Source organism: Crotalus tigris, unplaced genomic scaffold (assembly GCF_016545835.1).
Source record: "Crotalus tigris isolate CLP2741 ecotype Arizona unplaced genomic scaffold, ASM1654583v1 scf7180000020397.568083, whole genome shotgun sequence".
NCBI classification, from domain to species: Eukaryota; Metazoa; Chordata; class Lepidosauria; order Squamata; family Viperidae; genus Crotalus; species Crotalus tigris.
The window spans coordinates 41,819-68,050 of NW_024098005.1; the positions used below are offsets into that span (position 1 = coordinate 41,819).

At 39.4% G+C, this 26,232-nt stretch overlaps 1 protein-coding gene across 2 annotated transcripts; it reads left to right on the top strand.

The window, feature by feature from the left end:
• The first annotated feature begins 48 nt into the window (after positions 1-48).
• CIR1 (corepressor interacting with RBPJ, CIR1) lies at positions 49-22,315 on the top strand. 2 transcript variants are annotated; one of them, XM_039366812.1, is made up of 10 exons: positions 49-260; positions 3,565-3,659; positions 5,034-5,107; positions 6,640-6,758; positions 6,852-6,907; positions 8,604-8,652; positions 8,817-8,934; positions 16,332-16,438; positions 18,559-18,644; positions 20,692-22,315. In XM_039366812.1, exons 1-10 carry the CDS (start codon positions 189-191, stop codon positions 21,263-21,265), a joined length of 1,350 nt encoding a protein of 449 aa, XP_039222746.1. In that variant the 5' UTR covers positions 49-188; the 3' UTR covers positions 21,266-22,315. The 2 variants fall into 2 exon arrangements, with proteins under 2 accessions (XP_039222746.1, XP_039222747.1); XM_039366813.1 differs by having other exon boundaries at positions 6,748-6,758.
• The last annotated feature ends 3,917 nt before the right edge of the window (positions 22,316-26,232 follow it).

Here is a 26,232-nt window from a genome sequence, read left to right on the forward strand (position 1 = left end):
AGGAAACGGCGCTGTTTGCCGCTCTCGCCCCGGAAGCTCCGGGTCAAAGCCGGAGCTAGCCCGGGTGAAGTAAACAGAAGTTGCGCGGAGGAAGGCCGCAGGAACCGTCGCGACGTAAAAAAGAGCCGCCGCTGCAGCTCTTTCTCCGACCCCGCGGCCGGCACTGCCGCCGCCGCTTCCTCGTCACCATGGGGAAGTCATTCGCCAACTTCATGTGCAAGAAGGACTTTCACCCGGCCTCCAAGTCCAATATTAAAAAGGTGAGCTGCCGTCGGTCGGGGCCATTTCCCGGAGGAAAGCCGGAGAGAAGCTCCCCTTCCCTCCCTGCCACCCGTCGACGTGGAGGCCCGAATCAGAGATGTTTATAGTCCTCGGCTTACAGCAGTTCATTTAGTGACTGTTCGATGTTACAACGTCACTGCAAAAAAAGTGACCCGTGACCCTTTTTCAGACTTACGACCTTTGCCTGCATTTCGGTGGTCACTGCGTGACCAAAATTTGGATGCTTTGCAACTGGTTCGTTTGTTTATAGTGATTGCAGTGTCCCCGGATCATGTGAACACCTTTTGCGACCTTCTGACCAGTAAAAACTATGGGGAAGCCAGATTCACGTAACAAACAGCTGGGTTATGTGGCAATGATTCACTTAACAACAGTGGCAAGAAAAGTCGTAAATTGGGGCAAAACTCACTTAACAAATGTCTCACTTAGCAACAGAAATGTTGCACTCAGTTGTGGTTGTAAGTTGAGGACTATCTGTATTGATTAGACCAGGGGTAGGCAACCTTGGCTCTTTTATGACTTGTAGACTTCAACTCCCAGGCTGGCTCAGGAATTCTGGGAGTTGAAATCCAGAGTTATAAAAGAGCCAAGGTTGCCTAACCCTGGATTAGTCAGTTTAAAGGATCTTTCAGAAGTTCTCCTTGTCTACTCTTCTTTCCTCCCGGGGTGAGGGGTGGGGGGGAGGTCTTTCATCTGAATATACATCCTGGGCACAAAAAAAATCCCCTTCTGTCCTCCAAAGTAAATCAATAAAATCCAACATATTGCCAATGTACCCCCTCTCTTTTCCTGCCTCTGCTTTGCTTTGCTTTCCTTGGACATAATTGCCCTGGTAGAGACCAGAATTCGTTGTTTCCATTATGAGTCCTCATTACACATTTTAACAAAAGAGTGGGACAGGGTGCCCCTTTTATACTATAATGTCTTAGGCCAGTGGTGGTGAATCTATGGCACGAGTGCCAGAGGCGGCACTCAGAGCCCTGTCTGTGGGCACGTGTGCCATCGCCCCAGTCCTAGGCCTTCAGCTGGGTTTCGCTTTAGGCCTCTGCCGCCATGTGCAAAAAAAAAAGGTTCAATCAGTCAATTTAAACTCGCGGGAAAAAAAAAGATCTTGCAAAGTTGGAATTGATTGATTGAACTTTTTAGTCCTACCCAGTCTGCCGTTACCACGACAGCCCTGCCCACCCAATGGGCCACACCTACCCGGCACTCGATGATGCATAAGTGGGTTTTGGGTTGCAGTTTGGGCACTCAGTCTCTAAAAGGTTCGCCATCACTGTCTTAGGCCCTTCTTTTCCACAGTGTATCCTATTGAATTTAAAACAGGTGCCGGTTACTAGACTGTAAATTTGCAGCTATAACATGTTGTTTTATATGATTAAGAATAAAGATGGGGCAGAAATAAAGTGGAATGAAGGAATTTGCAATGGAAGGGTGTAGGAGGAGAAATTATCAAATGGATCCCCAGACATCATTAAAGCTCAATCAGGAAAACTTCCCGATACTTTGAAGTACCACTCCCATAGATCCTTGACAGCCATGCTGGCCTGAGCTGAGGAGAATTAAAGTAAAAAATCACTTGAAGTATTTCAGGTTATCTATCACTGGCATAGAGCTAGTTGTGTCTAGAGGTTAAGGCAGTGGTTCTCAACCTGTTTAATGCCGCGACCCCCCAACCAGTCGTAAGTCGAGGACTACTCAACCGGTCGTAAGTCGAGGACTACTCAATTGGTGCAGCACCGTTTGCAGAATGGGACTTTTGGTGGGCGCAGCAGGGCAGAGACAGCCTGGACAATTCCTCTTGGCTTTTGAAAGCCAATAAAATTAGACTCTATTCAAGAGAGTCTATTCTATTGGCTTTCAAAAGCCAATAGAATAAAAGGGAGTAGCACAGCTAAGGAAAAGGGGGAAAAATGGCGGACTGCGTTGTTTGGCGACCCCCGTGAAATGGTCGTTTGACCCCAAATGGGGTCCCGACCCACAGGTTGAGAACCACTGGGTTAAGGCATCAAAATAGAAACTGGGAGGCTAGGAGTTCTAATTCTCCCCTTAGTCATGAAAGCTAGCTGGGTGACTTTGGGCCAATTACTTACTCTTTTTGAGCCCAAACCATTTCACAGTATCGCTGTTTGGGGAACAATAGGAGGATAAAGGAACATTACATAAGTTTGCCGCTTTGCGTTATTTATAAATAAAGTAAAATAAAGTAAATAAATTGTAGAGAACATACATTTATACTGATGGTCAGGTTTGAAGGTGTAGTGTGCTATCTACAAAGATATCTACAAAATATTAATGGAGACTGATGCTTAGGCTGGGTTCTCACTATGATTTATCAATCCAATTTTCTGGATGTATATGACACTTTGTGTGTCATATAGTGCCAATTTGGTGTAGTAGTTAAGGCATTAGGCTATAGTAGAAACTGCGAGACTATGAGTTTTAGTCTCACCTGAGGCACAAAGGCATCTGGGTGATGTTGGGCCAGTCACACACTCATTCCTAGGAAGCAGGGAGTTGCAAATCATTTCAGAAAACACTGCCAAAAAAACCACAGGGACTAGCCCAGTCAGTTGCCAGGAGTAAAAAACTGACCCAAAGCCACAAAACAAAAACAACAGAAAGATGACATACTAAACCATAAACTAAGTATAATTGCCAGGTTTGTCATTCAGTATATTATATTAATGCAGCTTAATTGGTTCACTTCAAATGTCTTTTTCTTCCAAGAGATTGATGAACAAATTCGTTGGTTCAGCTACCTTTAGGGGTGTTTTCCTACCAACCCTCAAGCAAAAGAGTGCCACAGAGGCTCAGTTGCATAGCTTGTCATTTTACACATGTTTTGCTTCTTTTGTCAAATTGTCTCTAGATCAGGGGTAGGCAACCTTGGCTCTTTTATGACTCGTGGACTTCAACTCCCAGAATTCCTGAGCCAGCATAGCCAAGGTTATCGACCTTTACAGAGATCTTAGTATCCATAAGAGACAAACTATTATGGTATGTTCCGTGGATCATAGTGATAGTAGTCCCACAGAACATAGTGAGCTGGAGTTCATTTTCAATTTCTAATAAGAAAGCTAACTTCTGTATTAAATATTTCTGTTAAAAGGCCCATCATTTCTTACTGGAGTCTTTCAAGAACACCTGGATGGTTTGGGGTTTTTTGGTGATAATTAAAGTTACAGAATTTTACAGCAGTGTGAGTGCAATATGAAATTTCAGAAAGAGAAAGGAGGGATTTTTTCAAGAATGATACTTAAATCAATTTATTCTAACTAGGTATGGATGGCAGAACAGAAAATATCTTATGATAGAAAGAAACAAGAAGAATTAATGCAGCAATATCTTAAAGAACAAGAATCTTATGATAACAGGTGAGATGTGGCTCATTATTTTACACTTGGGTGATAAAAATCCATAATCAAAGCATAACCCTCTAAATTTGTGACTCTATTAGTTGTTATCTTTATTATACATGTTTGTTTTATATTGTTTCAATATATGATTGAAATATTTTATTTGCTATAAACATCTCTGAGAAAGATGTTGTTTATCTAATCCAGTGGTTCTCAACCTGTGGGTCGGGACCCCATTTGGGGTCGAATGACCATTTCACGGGGGTCACCAAACAAGGCTGTCCGCCATTTTTTCCCCCTTTTCTTTGGCCACGCCCCTGGCACCCGGTGATGTATAAGTGGTTGGGGGTCACCACAACATGGGGAACTGTATTATGGGGTCATGGCATTAGAAAGGTTGAGAACCACTGATCTAATCAATGTATATGGCCATTCAGCTCAAAAATGGGACTCTGGGTAACAAACAATAAAAACTCCAAAATAACCAATATGGTTGAAAATAATTATAACCAATAATCAGATATAATGTACCCAAGATCTAAAACAGTGTGTTCCATCATGCAATCAGTGACAGGCAGAAAAATCAGCTGGGTTCATATGACATCCCAGCTCCAGAACTGAAGGGAAAAGCCAGGTCTTTACGGCTTTGTGGAAGGTGAGGGCCATCCAGATCCCATGGAAGATGCTGTTCCATAGAATAGGTCATTGGGTCATTGAAGCAGTGCTATGAAGCAATTTCTACTTTATACAGTCTGCAAATCTTCCTTTGTCTCACTTCCTAGGGATTTAGTCTCAGATCACATGCAATGCTCAGATTGAAAGGTCAGAGAATAACAGTTTTTTAAGAATTGCCTTCAAAATGTGGATTCTTTTTTTTTTTTTTTTGGAAAAATGTTCTCAGCTCCATTAGTGCATTAGAAATGTACATGACAAGCTAAAACAATGGTTCTCAACCTGTGGGTCGGGACCCCATTTGGGGTCGAATGACCATTTCACGGGGGTCGCCAAACAAGGCTGTCCGCCATTTTTCCCCCCTTTTCTTTGGCCATGCCCCTGGCACCCGGTGATGTATAAGTGGTTGGGGGTCACCACAACATGGGGAACTGTATTATGGGGTCGTGGCATTAGAAAGGTTGAGAACCACTGAGCTAAAATGTTTGGAATTAAAGTTGAGTCTAGGAATACATTTTGGGCTGAATTTCCCGTGTTTAAAAAGTAATTATTGCTTAATCCAGAATTATTATTATGTACTGCAGATATTTAAAGTGTCTACTAGTAAAAAAAAATGAGCTATGTCTTATTGTGGAAACATGCTACCTTTATTTTAAAATATATTTTAAATCAATATATATTTCTTGCAATATATCATAACTTTATTATATGTTTATAAAGATTGCTTATGGGAGATGAACGTGTCAAGAATGGTCTAAATTTTATGTATGAAGCGCCACCTGGAGCAAAGAAAGGTAATTTTAGTTGTTTAGTAACTAACACAATATTTACCAACAATTGTATGGAAACTATAACACTCATCAAGGGTTCTTGATCATTTGGTTTTAATTGTGACAAACTTTTCCTGCAGATTCTTTTTACACCTGTGTTCATCATTATCTTTTCCCCCCCTTTTTAATTATAACTTAAAAGTATTAGAGAATTACAGTTAACACCTGGAGGAATAAATATTTTCCTAGCAGAAAATTTCAATTCTGGGTGTACCCAGATATGGGTGAGAAAGATCACTCTCTCAAACACAAGGGAACTGTTGCAGTTGGGTAAGACCAAATGTCTTTCACATGTGAAGATCTGACCCCATCTGATGTAATCCAGATATGTTGGGCTTCAATTTCCATTCTGGCCAGGGCTTTAGGGAGTTGAAATACAACACATCAGGGTGGTGTCAGTTTGAAGAGTGTGGAATAGCAATCTTCCACTATTCCATGATTTGACTGGGTAAAAAACAGCTTTTTTTTTTTATAATAGATGATATTCCAGACCTTAAGGGAGACCATTAGAAACTATAGCCAACAGTATTAGTAAAAGAAAAAGTTTGCAGTGATGCCCATAATTGTTGGTTTCAGAAGCCAGATCCTGTGTTGTAGTGCACGTGAATTCATATGCTATTTTGTTTGTTTCTTGTAAACTGAATCAAAACATAGTGATGTGCAGAGCATCTTATCGCTTCTAGAATTGAAAGCAAATTTATGAACTGGCAATTGCTCCTCTAATCAATGAAGTTCATATTCATTCTTACACCCCTGCTAATGTTCCATGTGTAACTATCCTCCCACAAGCAGCTGCAGTAAAGCGATTTAAAATTAGGAACAGTCTGCCACAAAATGCAGTAATAGTACCTTCTGCAATTTGCCATAGTTGGAAGCAGTGTACATCTTGTATTCAAATGAGGTGTTCATTTGGGAGGAATGGTTAACAGCCCACTGACAAGCACTGCTGGAAAAGTGGTAGTGGGCATACTTGGGACCCAGATAGAACTTATTATCCATCTGATTGTTAAACATGTCATGCAGATGTAGTCAAAGTCTCTAATCAGAGTAAGAGCCTCTAAGAAAGACTCCTTACACTGAGATGGGAAATGTTTAATTTCCCGTATGGCAAAAAAAGTCTATAGATGCTATATAGGAAGTTGGAGAGGATCCTGTGTTCTTGTCAAATATGCTAGAAGATTCCAGTCTTTGAATCATTTTAGGCAAAGAGCTGAATTTTTTCTTCTGATTTAGACTTTAACCCTTGCAGATTGATTGTGCAATAGTGGATTAAATATTCTTGTTCTTATACAGTATATTTGGTTTTGTAAAAGAAATCCTGAAATAAGTATCAGATTACTGAAGAGTAAGTCTACATGTGGTGAATTTCTTGAGTATGATTACATAAAGCTGCAGTCTTTATCATAAATCTATAACTCACACATTTGGTTATGCATAATTAAAAAGGAAATACTAAATTTTAGTAGACAAACTTTATAAAATAAGGTGTTTTTCAGAGGTCTGTGAATTGCATGATCTGAATGTTTTTGATATCCCGATTGCCTACTCATCTAATGGTCTGCCTTATCCTATTCCCTACCATTTCATCATGATCATCAAACAAGAAACTAAAGAGGTAATTTTGATGTTTAATTTCTCATGTTTTCTCATATTTCAAAATCTCAGTGTGTATATAAATAACAGCTTGATTTTATGTATTGTTGTCTAGCAAGAGGGAGAAACTGAATACAAATTTGAATGGCAGAAGGTAGCTCCACGTGAAAAGTAAGACTTATTGCTTCATACTTTGACTAATGTATTCTGAGAGCTGTTTACATATATGTGTTCTTTAAGGAAGAAGACTGTTGTCTCAAGCTGTATATTTTACAAAATAAACAGAGGCACTGCCTTTTCTATAGGCAATACCTTTTTCCACAGAAATAGATTAGCTGAATACATGAATTACTATATCAGATCTTAGAATAAAATATTAATAAGTGAAAGAAAGGCAAAAAATTACCTAAGAATATTATTGACCAAATGCTGTAAAGTGCATATTCATATCATGCTACTTTCACATGATATCTAGTATTTTACTCCAGGACTTCATGTTACATAGTTTCTCTTGCTCTTTGCTGCCTGTCTGGAGTTCCCAAATCTGCCTCAGAACACATCTCAGCCTTCTGAAGCAGATTCAGTAGGAGATGAAGCCTAGCAAGAGAGAGACCAGAGCTATTTGCAAGAGGTTCACTCCACCAGCAGACATATAATAATTCAAAAGATTCAAAAAGTATAACAAAGTTCCATATTTATAAAACTTTCCCTCTTCTGAATCTGCCCAGGAGATGGAGAGAACAATGAAATCCAAGGAAACCATTGTGCTAATACTTTTTCTGTGTATATATTGATTCAGAATGTCAGCCTATTATTTTTCTGTTGAAAAGAAAAATACTGCAGCACTCCAAACTGAAGAATATTCAAGTCTTATACAACTTAAATTTGCATTAAAACTGAAACAGCTTAACCGCAAAGAGCAGAGGCAAGAGACACATAAAATAGAACAATAAAAAAACTAAGAAGCAATGGTAGTCTATTAAAACAGCAATAATAATAAGTAGAGCAGGAAAGCACCTAAAAATGATGAAAGCAGCACCATTTTAGATCACTAAAAATCCACGAGCCTTGACTTGGTGAATGGGGCAGCTTGAACTAAAAAAGGGTGAGAACAGATCTTCCAAAGGGTAGGTAAAAGTTTGTTCTTGCCATCTAATTTAGGCTTCCCCAGGGAGCAGCAATCTGGGGGTCTTATTTAGAAATGATGTTAAACAAACTATAAGTGGAGATTTCCCTTTTTATTGAGCCTTTCTTGATGTCAGGAAGAACCAACTCCATATCTAGATGCTTTTTGGATAAATGTGAATACATTGGAATTCGGAAACATTTTGATGCTGTGGTTTCTACATCTTTAACAACTGAAGCCATAGACCCATGGTGGCGAACCTATGGCACGCGTGCCACAGGTGGCACTCAGAGCCCTCTCTGTGGGCACGCGCGCCATCGCCCCAGTCCTAGGCCTTCAGCTGGGTTTCATAAAACCTTTTCGCTTTAGGTGTCCGCCGCCATGTGCAAAAAAAAAAAAGGTTCAATCAATCAATCAATTTCAACTTCTTGGGGGGAAAAAAAAGATCTCGCAAAGTTGGAATTGATTGATTGAACTTTTTAGTCCCACCCAGTCTGCCTTTACCACACCCACCCAATGGGCCACGCCCACCCAATGGGCCACACCCACCCAATGGGCCATGCCCACTCGGCACCCGACAATACTTAAGTGGGTTTTGGGTTGCAGTTTGGGCACTCCGTTTCTAAAAGGTTTGCCATCTTTACCATAGGCTGTATCTTGTTTGAATCCCCAGTAACTAGTAATTGTAATTCTTTTTAATGCATAAATAATATAAGTATGCATCTTTTTTGTATTTAACAGGTATGCTAAGGATGACATGAACATTAGAGACCAGCCATTTGGCATCCAGGCAAGTTTTATGCATTGCCTTCCTTCTATTTAGGATGGATTTCATGTATTCTGTAGCTTACAATAAATTACATTAGGTTTGTATTATGAAAACTTTGCTTTGGATATAATGGGATAAAACATAGTATTGAAATGTGAAATTAAGTTTATATGAATCATTTTCAGGTGAGGAATGTGAGGTGCATTAAATGTCACAAGTGGGGCCACGTAAACACAGACCGAGAATGTCCTTTATTTGGCCTTTCTGGAATTAACGCAAGCTCTGTTTCCAGTGATGGCGCAGGTAGGTGTTTAAAATGTATTTCAGTCAATTTATCAAATAATGTTGAGTTATATTTATATTTTATTGAGTTCAGCAACAACTGGGTGTTTAACTTTGCAGGATTCAAACTGAAGGTCTTCTGTAAATGCTTTTAGGTATCTTAGATAAAGAGAAAGTCTTTTTGTGTGCTAATGAATTTTCCAGCCACTGTGATTCAGTCAGCATTCCAGTGCTCAGGGTTTGCATGGAGTTCTCTATGAATATTAGAACCACCAAATTGTAATTCATGTTCGTATCCCACCTACAAACAGGTAACTGATTCCATGGTAGTGTTTCAGATAGAGTGATTTCAGGATGATTACACCCAAATATTGAAAAAATATCTGTAAGGAAATAATGAGAACTCTTTAAAAGTAGTCGTTAAAAGCAAAACGGCTCCATACCAAGTAACCAAAAGAAATAATACTCTATTGTAGACATGTCAAACACAAGGCCCGGGGGCCAGATGCGGCCCGCGAAGTGGTTTCATGTGGCCCGCGAAGCCATCCTGAAAACAGTGAGGGAACGGTCTCCGCTGCCTTGACCCTGGCCCAGGCCAGCCAGGAGCCAATGTACAATTTTGTGATGGCCATCTGTGCTGAAACGCATTCAGTCCTAGCTCCACAAGGCCGGCTGGAAACAGCGAGGAACTGCTGCTGGGTGCATGCTGAGCTGCGTTTCTTGTCTATTTTTCTCCCTCCCTCATCTCAAATATTTTCTCACCTGTACTTAGGAAGGAAAGAAGGAGAGGGAGGGTCTGAGGGAAGTCCTGCCTTAGTTCTGCCCTGCTGCCCTTTTCACCATCCCCTTGCCCCCTCCTCCTGCCTATCCTGGGGTCTCTCATCCTATTGCTAAGGAAGCTTTGGATACAAAGCTGGGTCTCCTCCCATGGAGAGGGAATGGGCCTCCCTCTGACTTTGCCCTCGTACCCATCATGTGCAACCTGGGTAAGGAGACCAAGCACAGCAGCAGCAGCCTTGAGGAGGAGATAAGTGCAGCTGGGTGCCCCCTTGGGGAAATGGGGCTGGGCTTGGTGCCGCAAGTGCTCGAGGGCCAGGGTGGGCGTTTGATCTCTGCTGCCCAGGGCTCTGGGCAGCTCGCACTACCATCCAGCCCCCCCCCCCCTGCATGGCCTGAGAGGAACAGTGAGGTTCCTCCAGTGGACCATGCCTTGGCACTTGCCCTGGTCCCACCCCCTTCTGCCAGAGACCCTCAGATCTGTCCCACTCCTGCCCAGGCCCCCATAGGCACCCTTGACACGAACAATGTAGAGCTGGCCACGCCCGCCCAATAGGCCACACCCACTCTGTCCACACCCACCCAGTAGGTCGCACCCACCCTGGTCACACACACACACACCCCGAGGGCAACTGCAATGCTGATGCGGCCCTCAATGAAATTGAGTTTGACACCCCTGCTCTATTGGGATATGACTTTTCTTCTTATTTCCTCAACTGTAATGCTACTCTATTTGTCAATTCAGACTTTTAAAAATATAATCTTTCCACTTTCAAAAGTCTCCTATTGAATAATATATCTTGCTGGTGAATGGAGATTATTTTTGCAATAAGGCAATTTCACTGGATGTGGTTTTCATGGGATAATCACACCCCTGGGGTACAGCCTTGGCTGTAATCTCCCAGGACTGTAATTATTTCATGACAACTGTACTCCCCCCGATGATGCATTTATTTCCATTATGAAATCTTAGTTCGACATATAAAGTAACTTACTTTGATCATTGGAAACCATGGTAGTGAGAAAATGTTCCAGCTGTGCAGTTTACCGAGACCCACTATAAGATTTACTACATCCCTTTACAAAGTTAAATTAGGCAATCAAAATGCTGTTTTATCCTAAGCTGTTTGGTTTTTTTTTTAAAAAAAAAATACTGATATTAACTTTTAGGGTTCCTAATAAAAAAGGCAAAACTTTTTGCTCTACTTTTCTACATGAATTGCTTGGCATGATGTGTGAGCAGTTAAGCAAAGAGTTTCCTCACTGAAAGCAAACATTTGCTTTCTAATGAACTATTGGTATCTGTTAGTTATTATTGTTGCCAAATCATGACAGGAATACAGCTTCTTTCAGAAGTTAAACTGTCATTGCAGATCAGATGCTGATCATCCAAAGCATCTCTTTCTCTATTTGAAAATAAGTGATGCCATGTTGTTTCTCATGGGGGTGGAGGCATTAGTTTTGCGGTTGTCTTAAAATTTGCCATAACACTTAGTTTAGTCTTAGTTTTACATTACATGGGCACAATTAAGTAGAATTTACTATTTCTAGCAGCTTCTTTACCAGATGTACACACCTATCCCGAGTGAAGCTTTTACTCCAGTTCTTCTTGCTATAATACATTCAATAGCAGGAATAATTAAAATAAGAATGTACCCCTGCATTGGATTGTAATATTTTTCATTTTGCTGGGTAGGCTGATAGGAGCTGGAGATCAGAGAAATTTGGAGGCACACATTGATGTTTATACAAGGACTAGAGCAGGGGTAGGCAACCTTGGCTCTTTTATGACTCGTGGACTTCAATTCCCAGAATTCCTGAGCCAGCATGGCTCAGCATGGAAACCTCTCCCTTTCCCCTCAGCATGGCTGGCTCAGGAATTCTGGGAGTTGAAGTCCACGAGTCATAAAAGAGCCAAGGTTGCCTACCCCTGGACTAGAGCAACCACCCTTATTGGAGAACTAGAATGGAAAGTAATGGTATCAGTCATTTTAAGAACTTCGCCTTTAAATGGGGTGTGCGGCACTATCTCAGCGCAAAATGATACTGAGCTATTGTGCATCTTTAGGACACCTTTTCTCTACCTTCCTGTATGATAGCAAACACTCATTTTTTTCCCCTCTCTGCTACCTATTCACTCTGTTATCTATGATTCTAGAAAAGTTATTTTTCAGCATTTAAAGTAATGTGAAAATTCTGAAAAATATACAAATATTTAGCAAAGTAGTAAGTAGAGCCAAAGTAGGGTTCTGAATTTTTGCTAGCAAAACCAGAATAAATGATATAATATAAGAGAAATTGGTCAAAGTTATTCTACAGCAAGTCAAAACATTCTATTTTTTGGTACATATATTTGAATTGTCTGGATGAAGACTTTTTTTATTTTTAATGTGGTTTTTTAAAAAAGGGTGAATAGTCTTCCTTCAGAAGGCTATGGTGATGACCATTTCTTTCCTTTTAGGCTCCAGCCAACCAGATCCTAATCCAGTGTATTAAGTGCAATATTCACAATTAATCTCAGAAATACAGGTTTTAAGGGGACCTTCGAATCATAATTTCTGTAGATACTCCGAATTATAGCATCCACAATAAATATAAATGACTGATCATTGCTGATCTCCAGAAAGGAAAGCTCCCTTGCTTTCCTGTCAAACTGCTCATATAATTAAGAATTTTATCCCAAATTTCTGCAATTTTTCCCTCCTATGCTTTATGTACAATAAATCTGGCCAAACAGCTGTTCTTTGTTTGATAAATCTTGTAATGCTCTCCCTCACTAAGTTTTCTCCAAACAAATTATCAGCCCATCAAGATAGGCCAAGTCAGGAAACAGATACCGCAAGGAGGCACTAGGACAGCTTGGCAGGGAAAGTCTTTGCCAGCAACAAATATGACAAGATGAAATAGTCTCTGACATCTGCTCTCCTTCTTGGCCACCAGAATTTCTGAGCACCCAAATGTTTTGAATACTACCCCTGCACCTGCAGCTTATGGCAGAGCCGTATTTATTCTGTAAAAGAAGGGAAGTGTTTTAAATAGCTATTTTGAAGCCACTGTTCATTGACAGAAGAGGGGGCTTTCTCTGGAAGTCATTCATCCGAGCCCTGTTGTTGCTGTACTCTAATCTGATGTGAAAGATGTGGTTATTTTGGGAGCGGCATCTATGACATTTCCCAAAGGCTAGGTGTTGGAGCAGTTTGGGCAATTGCTTACTCTGTGCCTTCAATTCCACAGCTGATTCAGATGTTGGAATTAATAAAGTCTTGGCTGGGGCTTCTGCATTTGCACAGGTCTCTCTGCTCTTTTAATGCTGAGGACAAGAAAGTTTTTATTGCTCCTATTTGCATGGGTTCTCCAGTGCTGACATCCAAAGAGGCAACAGTAGGGCGTAAGAGAGAGAGAGAGGGAGGGAGGGGAGAGAGGGGAGAGAGAGAGAGAGAGAGAGAGAGAGAGAGAGAGAGAGAGAGGCTGTAAAACCTCCCCTTACTATGAAACCTTCCACCATGCCTCCCTTTTCTAATCACACCTCAATTAACATGCAATATTGGAACAGCTCTTCCCAATACCCTAGTGTAACTTCACTTACTAACTCATCTCTCATTTCATCAGGTCCTTCTCAAACCGGGTCAATCTCTCTGGCAGATAATTGAAAATCCAATATGTTCTCACAAACTCTGTGTTCAGCTTTTAGAACTCTCAGTCTGGGGTTTGTCTCAACTGAATCACCAGATACAGCTTTAAATCTTGGCATAAAGTTCTGATAATTATCCAGCCTGGATCACTGCTCTCATTGAGAAGCACAGACCATTAAATTGCCCCTTCCTTTGGCAGACCCACAACAAAAGCCACCCCCCCCCAACCTGGAGTGATCTGTAGGAAATTCTACAGAATTTGATCTAAACAATTCACATCTGATCTAAACAATTCACATTGTTGTGAAATTGATCTCAGGCTTCCAAATTTTTCTTTCAAATGTTCATAGGAGTGAAGAAATTCTGTTTGGGCTGTTGGTTGATGAACCTTGTCTCAGTTGCTCTGTTAATTATATCATGACACTGTACAGGATTGTTAATTTTACAGCTGCACAGTTTGTTGTATTGTAACAGTACTTCAACAAGTTGTGCTGTGAACAGCAGAGTGTCCTGAGGATCTGATGCCATTTTACAACCAAAGGCAAGGTTCAGTGCATTTCTGAATAGAAATGTAATGACCTCCCTTAGAGGAGGTCACCACAAAGTCTAATGAAACCCTAATATCTTGCTGTGAAATATAATAACAGAAACCTGAAAGCCAGCTAGACTTTCCTCTGCCTCCTTTTATGCCCAACAGAATCAAGGCAAGTTTATTTTGAGTCTCTTTCTTACACTCTCTCCTTTCTCAGACCTCAAACCTAGTTTACAATCTGCTAATAGTTCTTGCATACTTTTGCCAGGGTTTTCCTCCACACAAACATTTTTCCTCCTCCATTTTTCCTTTATTTTTTAACCCAAGAAATTGTTTTTCGTATTTTTGTTCATCCAACATGGCTATCTTCTAAGCCTGTTTCAGTTTGTCTATCATTTTCTTGAGGTGGCACTCAAGACTCCAGATAGAAGTCCAGAGAAGAACCAATGTGGTGGAATCAGAAAATACTGTAGTGCTAGGATGGAAAGAGTCTGATTCTAGTTAACCATCCATCAAAACGTGAACCTGCCATATCCTTCTTGGAATGTTCTTTATTTGAGGGTTAAAATAATTAGGAAAATAATTTGCTTGTAATCTTGATCTTCTGGTGGAAAGGTATATTATAAACATAACAAATAATGAAAGAGTAATAAACTGACATTGCTTCTTATCGCTTGAAAAATGAGATTTTGTTAATATGGATGAAAATTTGTATTAATCTTGTTTTCTAATGGCATCACACTGTTGATTCAGCTGGTGATTAACTATAACCCAGTCAGTTTTTCCACAGCTTATAGTTGTGTACAGTGATAGTGCAGTGAATTAAAAACTTCACAGCCAGAAAATGGGATCAGTCTGATAACTTGCTGTGAAATAACCAAGCCATAAGAAGATGCTTAACTCTCAGCAAACTTTCATGCTGTAATTTAATGTAGCACACTTAATATTTTGTATACTAAAACAAAAATTAAATTCAGAATTTCTTATATAGGAATTGCTTTTCTACTTGCAATGGTACCACTTTAGATTGAGTCTGGGGTGCTAATTATAGGATAAATAAGGCAAGTTGGTTAAGAAAACATTAATCTCATTAAAGTAAAGTTTCTCTGCACAGTATGTAGGAAAATAAAGCCAGTGTGTAGAAATCTCTTCAGTTAAAGGAAAAGACAAATGTATATTGTTTTGGAGCAGAGGCAGTAATAAGAACAAACAAAATGATTTCTGAACACTTTCATAAATACGTAAACCTTTAAATAAACTTAAAAGCATGAGTACACCTTAAATAAACTTAAAAGCACTAGCTAAACTTTAAAAGCAAAAGTATTCAATCTTAAAATGCCTACTATGTACATATATAAAACTTGTTTAAATTTTTAAAATTATTTTCATCAAGGATTTATGCTAGACTAAGGCTTTTTAAAATCTTTAACACTTAAACAACATATCTAGTTTTTATGTTTTAAAAGGTGCTTTAAAAACCATTTGGATTTTCAGGCATCGTGGTAAACAACACCTGATTGACTTTGAATAATTTTGGAAAAAACTAAGCAAGACTGAACTACATTAACACCATTAGGAAACACTAGGCTATGAATGAGAATGGAAAGTTGAGAAAACATACCACGTCATTGTCAAAAACTACTCAGCATGGTGATGTTCATGAAATCCCAAAAAGCTGACCTCAGTTTTATCCTATGTTAGGAAAAATTATATGAGAGTGCAAGGATGAAGACCACCCCTTGTTACCGCCCACCCTTGATCTTTTCAACATTTGCTACATAGAGATTAGATGCAGTCCCTCAAAAACAATACTTCTTTGGGAGTATCTTGATCCCTTAACAAGATAAATGAATTTGTCTGACACCATAAATAGAATTATTTCATTGGGTTAAGGTTAGAGCAGAAATTAAACATGTTGCATACTTTTAATAATGAATCTATCTATTGCCAAGGGTTCTTTTGACTTTCCAATCCTATAGCTGCCTGCTGTAGAAACACTGTCTACTCTGGTTCCTGCCTGAATTGGAAAAGGAACAGCAGAGCCCAGGGTAAATTGTAATAGGGAAGGGTTTGTTGTTTTTTTTTTTTTAAAAAAAAAACCGTGATTCTCTAATGCATACTTTTGATGCCAGAAAATGTTTTAAGTTTGAAAGCTGGCTTGTTGTACTTCAATTTATGTACTTGTATCAAATGCTTACAACTAGACGTTACCTATAAATATATTGTTTTCAATGTGACAAAGTTACATAAGAAGAGAATCCCCCTTTCACTTAAAGAAAAATGCAATTATTTTCTATTCTGAATCTCCAGACTGCTGTTTTAGAAAATCGTATCTGATTATTTGCTCAGCAGAAGATTATTGCGTTGATTTAGCTATGATTTTACTTAACAAAGCTTCCACTGAATTTCCCACTGTGTAGTCCAAAGAAGGTAGAGAGATATAAATGATACATTCAAACTGTGATTTTGGTGAACAGGGCCATCAATGCACCCCTCAGAGCTAATAGCGGAGATGAGAAACAGTGGGTTCGCGCTGAAACAAAATGTACTGGGGAGAAACTTGACCGCAAATGATCCATCCCAGGTAATGATCTTTTTATCAGTAAGCTGAAAATGTGTGCAAATCTAAATGTGATTGGTTGTGAATTGTTGCTTAATGTTTTTGTAATATGCATAACCATAGGGACGCCAGATAGGTAGAGAAACCTTTGTGTCTGTTAAAAATACTGTCTGTTTTCCCACTTTTTTGTTAGCTGGTATGATAGTCTAGAATTCGTCCAATCCATAGTTTAATAAATGAAAAGCCTCCTGCAGGTTAGTAGAGATTTATTATCTACCAGAGAAAATGATTTTGACTTTTCTTTACTTGCTTATGATAGTAGCTGCTTTATCTAACTCTACCCCTGGGTGAAAAATAATGACAGTGCCGTTCAGGGGATGCCATACTTTGGCAGTGCAATTCGGAATACTACCCTGTGTGTTGCTAGAGATTGTATCATTTCTCTCTGCATGGCTACCAGAAGGGAAGCTTGACAAATGTAGGGTAGACTCCTGCTTACCGGAGAGGGGAATATATCACCAAAGCTGGAGTTGTGCTGCTACATTTCTTTTGTTACTGTCCTGCTTCTTGAATTTTACCTCACCTACAGAATAGTTAAACCACCTTCAGACATCAGACAGAAGAACACGATGCTGCACTTATCAATCAGAAGCCTTTCTCATAAAATGGAGCATCTTAATAGCAAGATAAAGGAGAAATTTGTAGCTTGGAACAAAGGGTCCTTGGTGCTCTCTGAGCTTGGTTGTTTTCTTGCAGATGTTTCATTACCCAAACTAGGTAACATCATCAGTGCTAGTAACTTAGTCCAAAAACACCAGGGGATTTCTAGAAACCTGCACTCTGGCAAATTTGCCATCAACAGACACATAGACACTAACACATCTATAGACTAAGCAAAAGAGACAATCAACCAGCCAAAAAGACCCAAGCACCTCTCCACTAGCAATCAGCACCTAAATCAGCATAGATTAACTCCATGATTAACATCAGACCAACAATCAAGTAAACAAGACCCCAATCAAGAAATTGCCAAAGAAGCCAACAGTAAACAGCCCAAGAATCTGTCAGACCTCCCCCACCAACACTGACAGGGCAGGCCTCTAGAATACAAACTGACAGCAAACTGCACTCCTTATAGCACTGATGATGTTACCTAGTTTGGGTAATGAAACGTCTGCAAGAAAACAATCTCAAAGAGCACCAGGGACCCCTCATACAAGTTTCTAGATGCTTTGTGTCCTTCTTGTAGTGTCTCACACGAGCTCCACAGCATAAGTTCCTTGTAAATGGGACCGTCAGGTGATACTGTTTGAACATGGTTTTTCTAATGTCCTCCAAATTGGCTATTCAGGCTGGAAATTCTGAAAAAAAAAGCATCTTATGGGTCCCAGGCTCCCTTTAAACTACACTACACATGGGGACAACGTACAGATAGTCCTTGACTTACAACAGTTCATATAATGACTGTTCAAAGTTACAATGGCACTGAAAAAAGTGATTTGTGAACATTTTTCACACGTATGACAGTTGCGGCATTCTTACAGTCATGTGATCGAAATTCAGATATTTGACAACTGACCCATATTTGTGACGGTTGCAGTGTCCCGGAGTTATATAATCACCCTTTTGCAACTTTCTAACAAGCAAAGTCAATGGGGAAGCCAGATTCACTTAACCATTTTGTTACTAATTTAACAACTGCAATGATTTGCTTAACGATTCTGGCAAAAAAAAAAAATCATAAAATGGGGCAAAACTCACTTAATAGCTGTCTTGCTTGATGACAGAAATGTTGGGCTCAATTGTGGTTTTAAGTCAAGGACTACCTGTAACATTAGGATGGTTGCAGATTAATGCACTTAAGCCTTGAACTGCTCCAGCTGGATAAAAGGGTATTTAAAAAAGAGGGGGGGGAACAGATATGGCTGAAAGGAACTAACCCCCTTAACTAAGCCAGCCAGTTGATCCTATTCCTGTGCGTTACCTTGGTGCTCTTTTCTTTGTTGCAGCATTAGATGTTCTGCCCCTCAAAACAATATTTTATTCAACTATCTTTTAAAATGTATTATTTATATTCTGTAATGTATATACTGTCCCTTTTGCCCATGTTCTGTAGCTATATTTCCCAATCTCTTTTTTTTTAGGAATACGTTGCAAGTGAGGAAGAAGATGACCCAGAAGTAGAATTTCTGAAATCCTTGACAACTAAGCAAAAGCAAAAACTTTTGAGGTAATCATATCATGAGGATGTAGAGGCTACTAACAAGGGTTATTTCAAAGTTAAAGTTTTGATTTTATTTATTCTAGAATAATTGTGTAGAATATTTAATCGCTGTTTATCCTTCCCCATGATTTTAAGTCCATTATCATTCACTGCTTATTTGAGTGGGATTTGCTGAGAGCTGGGGGCTATTAGGGTTCTGAAATCCCTTCCTCTTGCTTTGCTATGTAAGTACTGTAGCACATTCTTGAATCTTTATATACTTGGCATTTACAGAATGCGATTGCATGATCCTTAAACGGTTCCCGTTATAATACTATTTTATATGCTAATTTGTTATGAGAAAAGACATAAATTACATTGAGTAATTCTATAGTGCAGCTGAAAGATAATGGATTATTTTTTTTTAACAAAAAATAACATTGGGAAATGTGTCATTTGTCCTTAACTAGATCCAACATTAACCTATTCTTATTCTACCGTAGTTGATAGAATTGGCTTTTAGGAAAGTAGAGCTTGTACTTAATTGATCCATTTGTTTTATATTTTATGTTTGTACTACTCTGATTAAATACCTTGTACCTAGTGAATCAGAATCAGATAAATTGAGGATTTAAATCAGTGGTTCTCAACCTTTTTAATGCCGCGACCCCCAACCGGTCGTAAGTCCAGGACTACTCAACCGATCGTAAGTCGAGGACTACTCAACTGGTGCAGAATGGGACTTTTGGCGGGCTCAGCAGGGCAGAAACAGCCTGGACAATTCCTATTGGCTTTTGAAAGCCAATAGAATTAGACTCTATTCAAGAGAGTCTATTCTATTGGCTTTCAAAAGCCAATAGAATAAAAGGGAGTAGCACAGCTAGGGAAAAGGGGAAAAAGATGGCGGACTGCGTTGTTTGGCGACCTCCGTGAAATGGTCGTTTGACCCCAAATGGGGTCCCGACCCACAGGTTGAGAACCACTGGTTTAAATGATAAATAAATATATGCACTCCAGTGTAAGTGTGATGTCTAGGACAGAATGCATGTATCCCTTTGATTATCTCCTCTGCGGGGAGAGGGAAATGAGGCACCCTAAGCAGTGCTTCCTCCACCAGTGTATTAGTGGTAGTTTTTCTCACGAGCTTCCTACAGGTACAGCAGTAGCTGCTAGATCTGGCTGGGAACTCATGTTGACGAACATGTTTCAGTTCACACATTGCTTAGTCCAGGGTTAGGCAACCTTGGCTCTTTTATGACTCGTGGACTTCAACTCCCAGAATTCCTGAGCCAGCCATGCTGAGGGGAAAGGGAGAGGTTTCCAAGCTGAGCCATGTTGGCTCAGGAATTCTGGGAGTTGAAGTCCACGAGTCATAAAAGAGCCAAGGTTGCCTACCCCTGGCCTAGTCAAACTGAGATAATACAGGTAGTCTCTTGACTTACAACCGCAGTTGAGCCCAAAATTTCATTTTTTAAGTCAGACATTCGTTAAGTGGGTTTTGCCCCATGTTACAACTTTTGTTGCCACAGCTGTTAAGTGAATCACTGCAGTTGACAAGTTAGTAACCTGGTTGTTAAGTGAATCTGGCTTCCCCATTGGCTTTGCTTCTCAGAAGGGACACAGCAAAAGTTATAAATATGAACCAGTTTCCAAGCACTTGAATTTTGAGCATACAGTCATGGGGGTGCTGGAAAGGTTGCAACTATGAAAAACCATCATACGTCACATTTTTTTCAGTGCTGTTGTAACATTGAACTGTCACTAAACGAACTGTTGCAAGCTGAGGACCACCTGTAGTGCTCTCCTTTTATAGCAGTCACGATATAAAAGCATGCTTTTTTTTCTGTGATAGGAGTGGAGCCATAATAGTTGGTATCTGAACATTTTAGTGCCTTAGTTTGCTCTATTTTTTTTTTTAAATCACGAACATATTTATTAGATCAGGATATACAATATCAAGGATATTGTAAAAGAGGCAAGTTTGGGGTTTGATTCTTTTTTTAAAAAAAAAAAAGGATTGCACTGTTATATCACCCTGTTTCACTGCTCAATTTTTCTGTGTCCAAAATCAAAGAAAGCTAGATCGCCTAGAGAAGAAGAAGAAGAAGAAGAAGAAGAAAGACAAAAAGAAGAAAAAGCAGCAGAAGCGGAAAAGCAAAAATAAAGACAGAAAACATAAGAGCAGATCCTCTTCCACATCCTCCAGCGAGTCCTCAGCAAGCAGCAGTGATTCTGATGAGAAGGGGAAGAAAAAACTTTACAAAGATCCCTCCAGCAGCCATGATAACAAGGGCAAAGATAGAGAGAAGTCTCGGCTTTTAAAAGAAGGTCCTTCTTGGGAGAACGACAGATGGGGCTCCAGTGAGAGCAAAAGAAATCCCACAAGCAGAAAAGGAAACTCAGAGGGGAGAAAAGAATCGGAACGACCCGGACACGCAAGCAGGAGCCACAGCAAGGGGGAGAGGAGCAGGCAAAGCTCTGATTCAAGGCAGCGGGCGCACAGTCCCCGTGAGGAACGAGACAAGAGTAAGGAAGTAAAAAGCCACAGTTCAGAGGTAAGCAGAGAGCAAAGGAAGCGTAAAGAGAGCCACCCTGATGAATATGGCAAGAGGGAGCACCGAGAAAGAAGCAAAGAGAGGAGAAAATAGAGAAAGTGGATAGCCTGTGCATTTTTTTTCTTTCTTTATTTTTTTTACGCCTCTTGGGAAGGACTCCTGTTGTGCTCTTCTACGTCTCATAAGTTCTCAGAAAAATCTCAGCCTCCTGCTTCAAACATTCTTGAATATATGTTGTATCTATTAGGTAACAAGTAAATAAACACAAACCAGGGTTTTCTTTTGGAATCATTTAATTGAGGAGGTGGAGGGGAGAGGGAAGAAAAGTTATTTGGTACATCTAGCTTTCTTTTGCAATTGATATTAGTGTGCAGAAAAAGGAGTCAGTACTGAAGTTTCAACAATAACATGTTTCTTTCTTTAAAATAATACATCTAGACAAGCCTTGCAAGAAGCAAAAGAAGCTGTTCCAGAGACATGGAATTATTTTGTTTGCATTTAATGTGGTTTGGAATAAAATTCCAGTACAGAGGCATAAAAACTGGGTTATTTTGATCTGAACTTTTAGTTTCTTTTTCGCGGACGTTTTCCTAAGTAAAAGCAACAGAGCAGCATTGTTCAACATATGCCAATATGTTTTGTCCTTGTGAAAGTATATCTTCATCACAGCTATCTAAATATGTGAACTTCCATTGTCAGTTATTTTGCAGCGCTTGAGAAAAGTATTTTTTGTGTTCAGAATTTCTAAGTAATGTGTGCTACAGAAATATAATGTCCATTCCTATCTTATTAAACTGCAGATTGTCATTATTAAGATGTGAAGGATGTGATAGTCCTCATCAGTCGGACATCAAGCAATTTTGCTGTCTTGCTATAGTTTAAATTTTCTTTATTAATGCTTGTTTTTCTGTATTGTTTTGTATCATCATGCTGAGATTTTTGCATAAAAATGAAATGTGACTCACTTTGCAAAACTGAGCTGTGATGTATGTTACATCTTTACCTTTTATCATAAGTTTTATAATAAAACTTATACAATTAAACTCCGTGGCCTTTGAATATGAAGTGGTAGTATTTTCACAGAATGAAAATACATTCTATGGCCTTATTAATATTATCAATAAAAATAATATATAAACTAGATAGTGCTGTTTTTCTCTCTTACTTGAAAATTACAATCCTTGACTTTCTTGTAAACATTGGGGCTAGTGGTGAAATTGAACAGTTCTTATTTCTTGTATACAATGTTTCTGAATGATAAAATGCATATCTAGCCTATCCCAGTAAGTATGAAAACATCTATCACATTAGTTTAAAATAATAATAGTAGAAGTTAATATTAAGAGAGGATCTTTCAAGGAAACTCACTACTGTATCACCACCACTGTTTGTTATTGCACGGATTCCTTTGTCAGCAATACTGAAAAAGTCAGGCCATGGCTATCAAACATCAAAAACACCTTCCAGACTTTCCCACTTGCTTTACATAGATGACCTGAAGCTCTTTGGACAATCACCATCTGAAAAAGAATCACTTCTCAACACTGGTCATATATACAGCCAAGATATTGCAAAGGAGTTTGGATTGGAAAATGTGCCACCCTCACCATCTACAGGGGAAAAATAGTGAAAACGGAAGAAATCAAGATGCTCTATGGAAATAACATCAAGAGTCTGGACGAAGAAGATCACTACAAATATCTGGGCATTGTTCAAGCTGGTAACATCAAGCAGGCCGAAGTCAAGAAGAAGCTTGATCTTAGTCCAAATTCAGTGGAGGAAATACCATCAAGGCAATTCCATTTATTAGATACACAGCTGGAATAGTGGATTGGACTCAAACAGAACTAAAAGCCCCGGATAGGAAGACCAGAAAAATAATGACAGTGAATCATGCCCTTCATCCACACAGCAATGTTGACAGACTCAACTTAAAAAGGAAAGTAGATGGATGTGGAATGTTGCATAAATACACCAGATAGTTGAAGGCAAAAAAAAAAAAAAAAAGGATATTGGAAAAATATCTGAAGGACTGAAGAAACTGCACTGAAGTTAGTATACCATGAAGATTTACTGACTATAGAAGAGATCAACCTGGCCTACAAGAAACACCAAATGAAAAAGAGAAGAGACATGTTGGTTTGTTTCTAAGATGACACAAGGGTAAGCATTTAACAGGAAACAACTGTGGCTTATTTTTCTGGCTTGTATATTTGAGAACACAGAAGAGAGGAGGAAGCATTGTTCAGCAAAATCTGTGTTTCAGCCCTGTAAAATGTTGTGACCCCACTTTGAAAAGGCCTTTGGAATAACAGATAAGTAGTACCAGACATCTTATTTCTTTTTCTTCGCAAAGAATAGCTCTCTTTTTTTCTCCCATTCATGCAGCATATATATACATATATGTGGTAGGTAGAAAAGGGATATTTGTTTCAGCCTTGTCTGTGCTGGCAACATGCCACCCAGCTGCTGCTGTAACATTTCTCTCACACAAGAGGATTAAGTGTACTGGTCCTTCTATTCTTAGCACGCATTTCTCTGTGTTCTGTTCTTGGTTACTGTTTAGGTCAGTTTAGAGAGATGTGGGTGAGCATGTGCCTATAATTTTGTGCTCCTGTTGAATAGAAAGCCTTGATTCTGCCATTCATCTGTCTCCTTCATTCACTAAGCTGGGTATTTCTCTCAACAGAAACCAGACTAAAAATAATGCCCAGCGTACAGGTAACTTTGGCATCCTAGAACTGAGAATCTTATGCTATACAAGGAACTGCTGCCATTCTTGTATTTGCCTGATTACTTTCCAAGATTCCCTCCAGTGCTAAGCAGCAAACATTCACATCCCCTAAGGAGGTGTTTTTTTTTTTTTTGACAAAGTGACACCCTGAAAGATGCTCAGATATTTTAAACACACTTTGCAAGGTTGCTCTTTCAATATTGAGAAACCTTGGAAGGTGATTTGGAAGAGAACATCGAAGATTTAAGTGCAAAGGCTTTATTTTAAAGATAAAAGACTGTGGCATTAGAAAACTGATTTAGACTAGTACTGTAACAGAACTTATCTCGTGAAAGAGGTGAGCTGGTAGTGATGGATGATACAAGGCACTGAAGTTCCAGAGCACGCATTTGGATTTCTGATGTTTTTTGCAAATCTAACACTGTGATTGCAAGTACTTTGTTAAAAATCAGCTGTAGACAATGGTTGAAAAAAGAAGGAAAAAGAAAACGGACACAAAATTGCCTCTTTGGAGACTTGCTGCCTAGCTGTATGAACTTGACAATATCAAATTAAACCCTGTAGGAGGTGCTGTTGGTTTACAAATGTGCAGAAGCATCTCTGATTAGAATTAGAATTTGTTTAAAACTTACAAATATAGCAGTCCCGCTCCTAGCCACAAGATGAAAGTGGTGCATGGTACATTTTTGGCAGATCTCTACCCACAGAACACTTATGAGAAAACAGAACAACCTGCAGTAATAACTTTCTGCACCTAACTTTAAAAAAAGAGTCCATGATAGCATCTCCTAAATATACAAATCTGAGAAGAAAGGATGTTCCACAATCTTTTTTTCCGCAGAAAAAATGCTAGATATGGTTCTTGCTTCAGTCTAAACAATACCCCAAATGTATTGTTTTCCTAGACATGTTTTCTCTTCTTTATTTTAAGTATGATTGCCTTCATTGACCCAATTTTCTGAATTAGCAGAAATAGTACACTCTGTACGTACAGGCTAGATTCACAAGGCTAACACTGAAATCTTCTGAAGCAACTTCCCCCAGTCCCCAACTTGAGGCCTAGTTGAAGATGTTTGGGAAATTCCAGAATCTCCTGATCTAGAGATACTCGGAACAGAAATGCTACTACACATCTAAAAGGTACAAGGTTGGAAAATTTCTCCAGGACATATTTACCAAATCTACATGTACTTCTACATGTACATTGGGCTTCTAGTTAAGCTAGAGCAGAGGTAGGCAACCTTGGCTCTTTTATGACTCGTGGACTTCAATTCTGGGAGTTGAAGTCCACGAGTCATAAAAGAGCCAAGGTTGCCTACCCCTCAGCTAGAGTCTTCTGCTTCTTGACCGGCTGATGCCATTTGGTTATTCTGGAACAAGGATCTTGAGACACTGTTCCTTATTAGGCATCAGAAATTAGATAACCCGAAGGTATTTTTGTGAGGGGAGGGGGCAGAGGGCATTTAAGTTTTAGTCCCCAAAGCATCAAAACATCTCGACTCTTGGAATCCTGCATACTGCTTAAACCGGCTTCATGCTAGCTATTTATTTATTACGAGCAACTCTAGGCAGTTTAACAAGCCATGGCTGCTGGTAATTGCATTTTAGGAGTCAGGATTATTTCTTCCTGGCTATGCTAGGAACTTCAACAAGTATTTGCAGGGCAAATCAAGGGGCCTGGTCCTCAAGCTCATAGGAGCCCTCACATTTAGACACCTGTTTTGCCTTTAAAACATTCAAATTAATTATTACTCTAGGAGGGTAACAGCTCTTTACTATGATCACTGTACTTCTGTTTTCACACTTAACACGGAAAGGCTGGGAAATAATTCCTGGTTTTTCTGTCTGTTGTTTACTGAAGGATGAGCGCTGCCGGAAAGCAGCGAGGAGGTTTGTCCTTCTGCATCTTTCTAAACCCGATTCCAAAGTCAGCCAAATCGGAGTTGCAAGAACACCTCTTTGTTCGCAGGTATGTCAAGAGAAGGCTGCCTTTTGCAGACTAGATATTAACAGATTTTAGAGCGGTGCTGAAGACAAAAAGGGTGCCTGCCGTTAATTCTCTGTAGAGCCTGGCAAAGGAGGAGGAATTCAGCCGACAGCGCCAGAATTTAGATGGTAAAGGAGAATGAATTATTACTAATTGAAAGGTGAATAAACAGGTGACTTTTCAGCTCAGATTCCCTCTTGGATCGTTGCAATAAATATCCCCGAAGGAAACTCTCTATTTATGTTGTCATTGATTAATGCTCGCTACCTCATTTGATTTCGATTTAGAACGATTTGATTCTAATTTAATTAGCATGTAATTTGGATGTACATAATTACT

Excerpts from the sequence above, each read along its gene's own strand:
- CIR1 (XM_039366812.1), top strand. The coding sequence starts at position 189 with ATGGGGAAGTCATTCGCCAACTTCATGTGCAAGAAGGACTTTCACCCG. Across the intron at positions 261-3,564 it reads CCAAGTCCAATATTAAAAAG|GTATGGATGGCAGAACAGAA; the intron begins GTGAGCTGCCGT and ends TATTCTAACTAG. Across the intron at positions 8,653-8,816 it reads ACCAGCCATTTGGCATCCAG|GTGAGGAATGTGAGGTGCAT; the intron begins GCAAGTTTTATG and ends AATCATTTTCAG.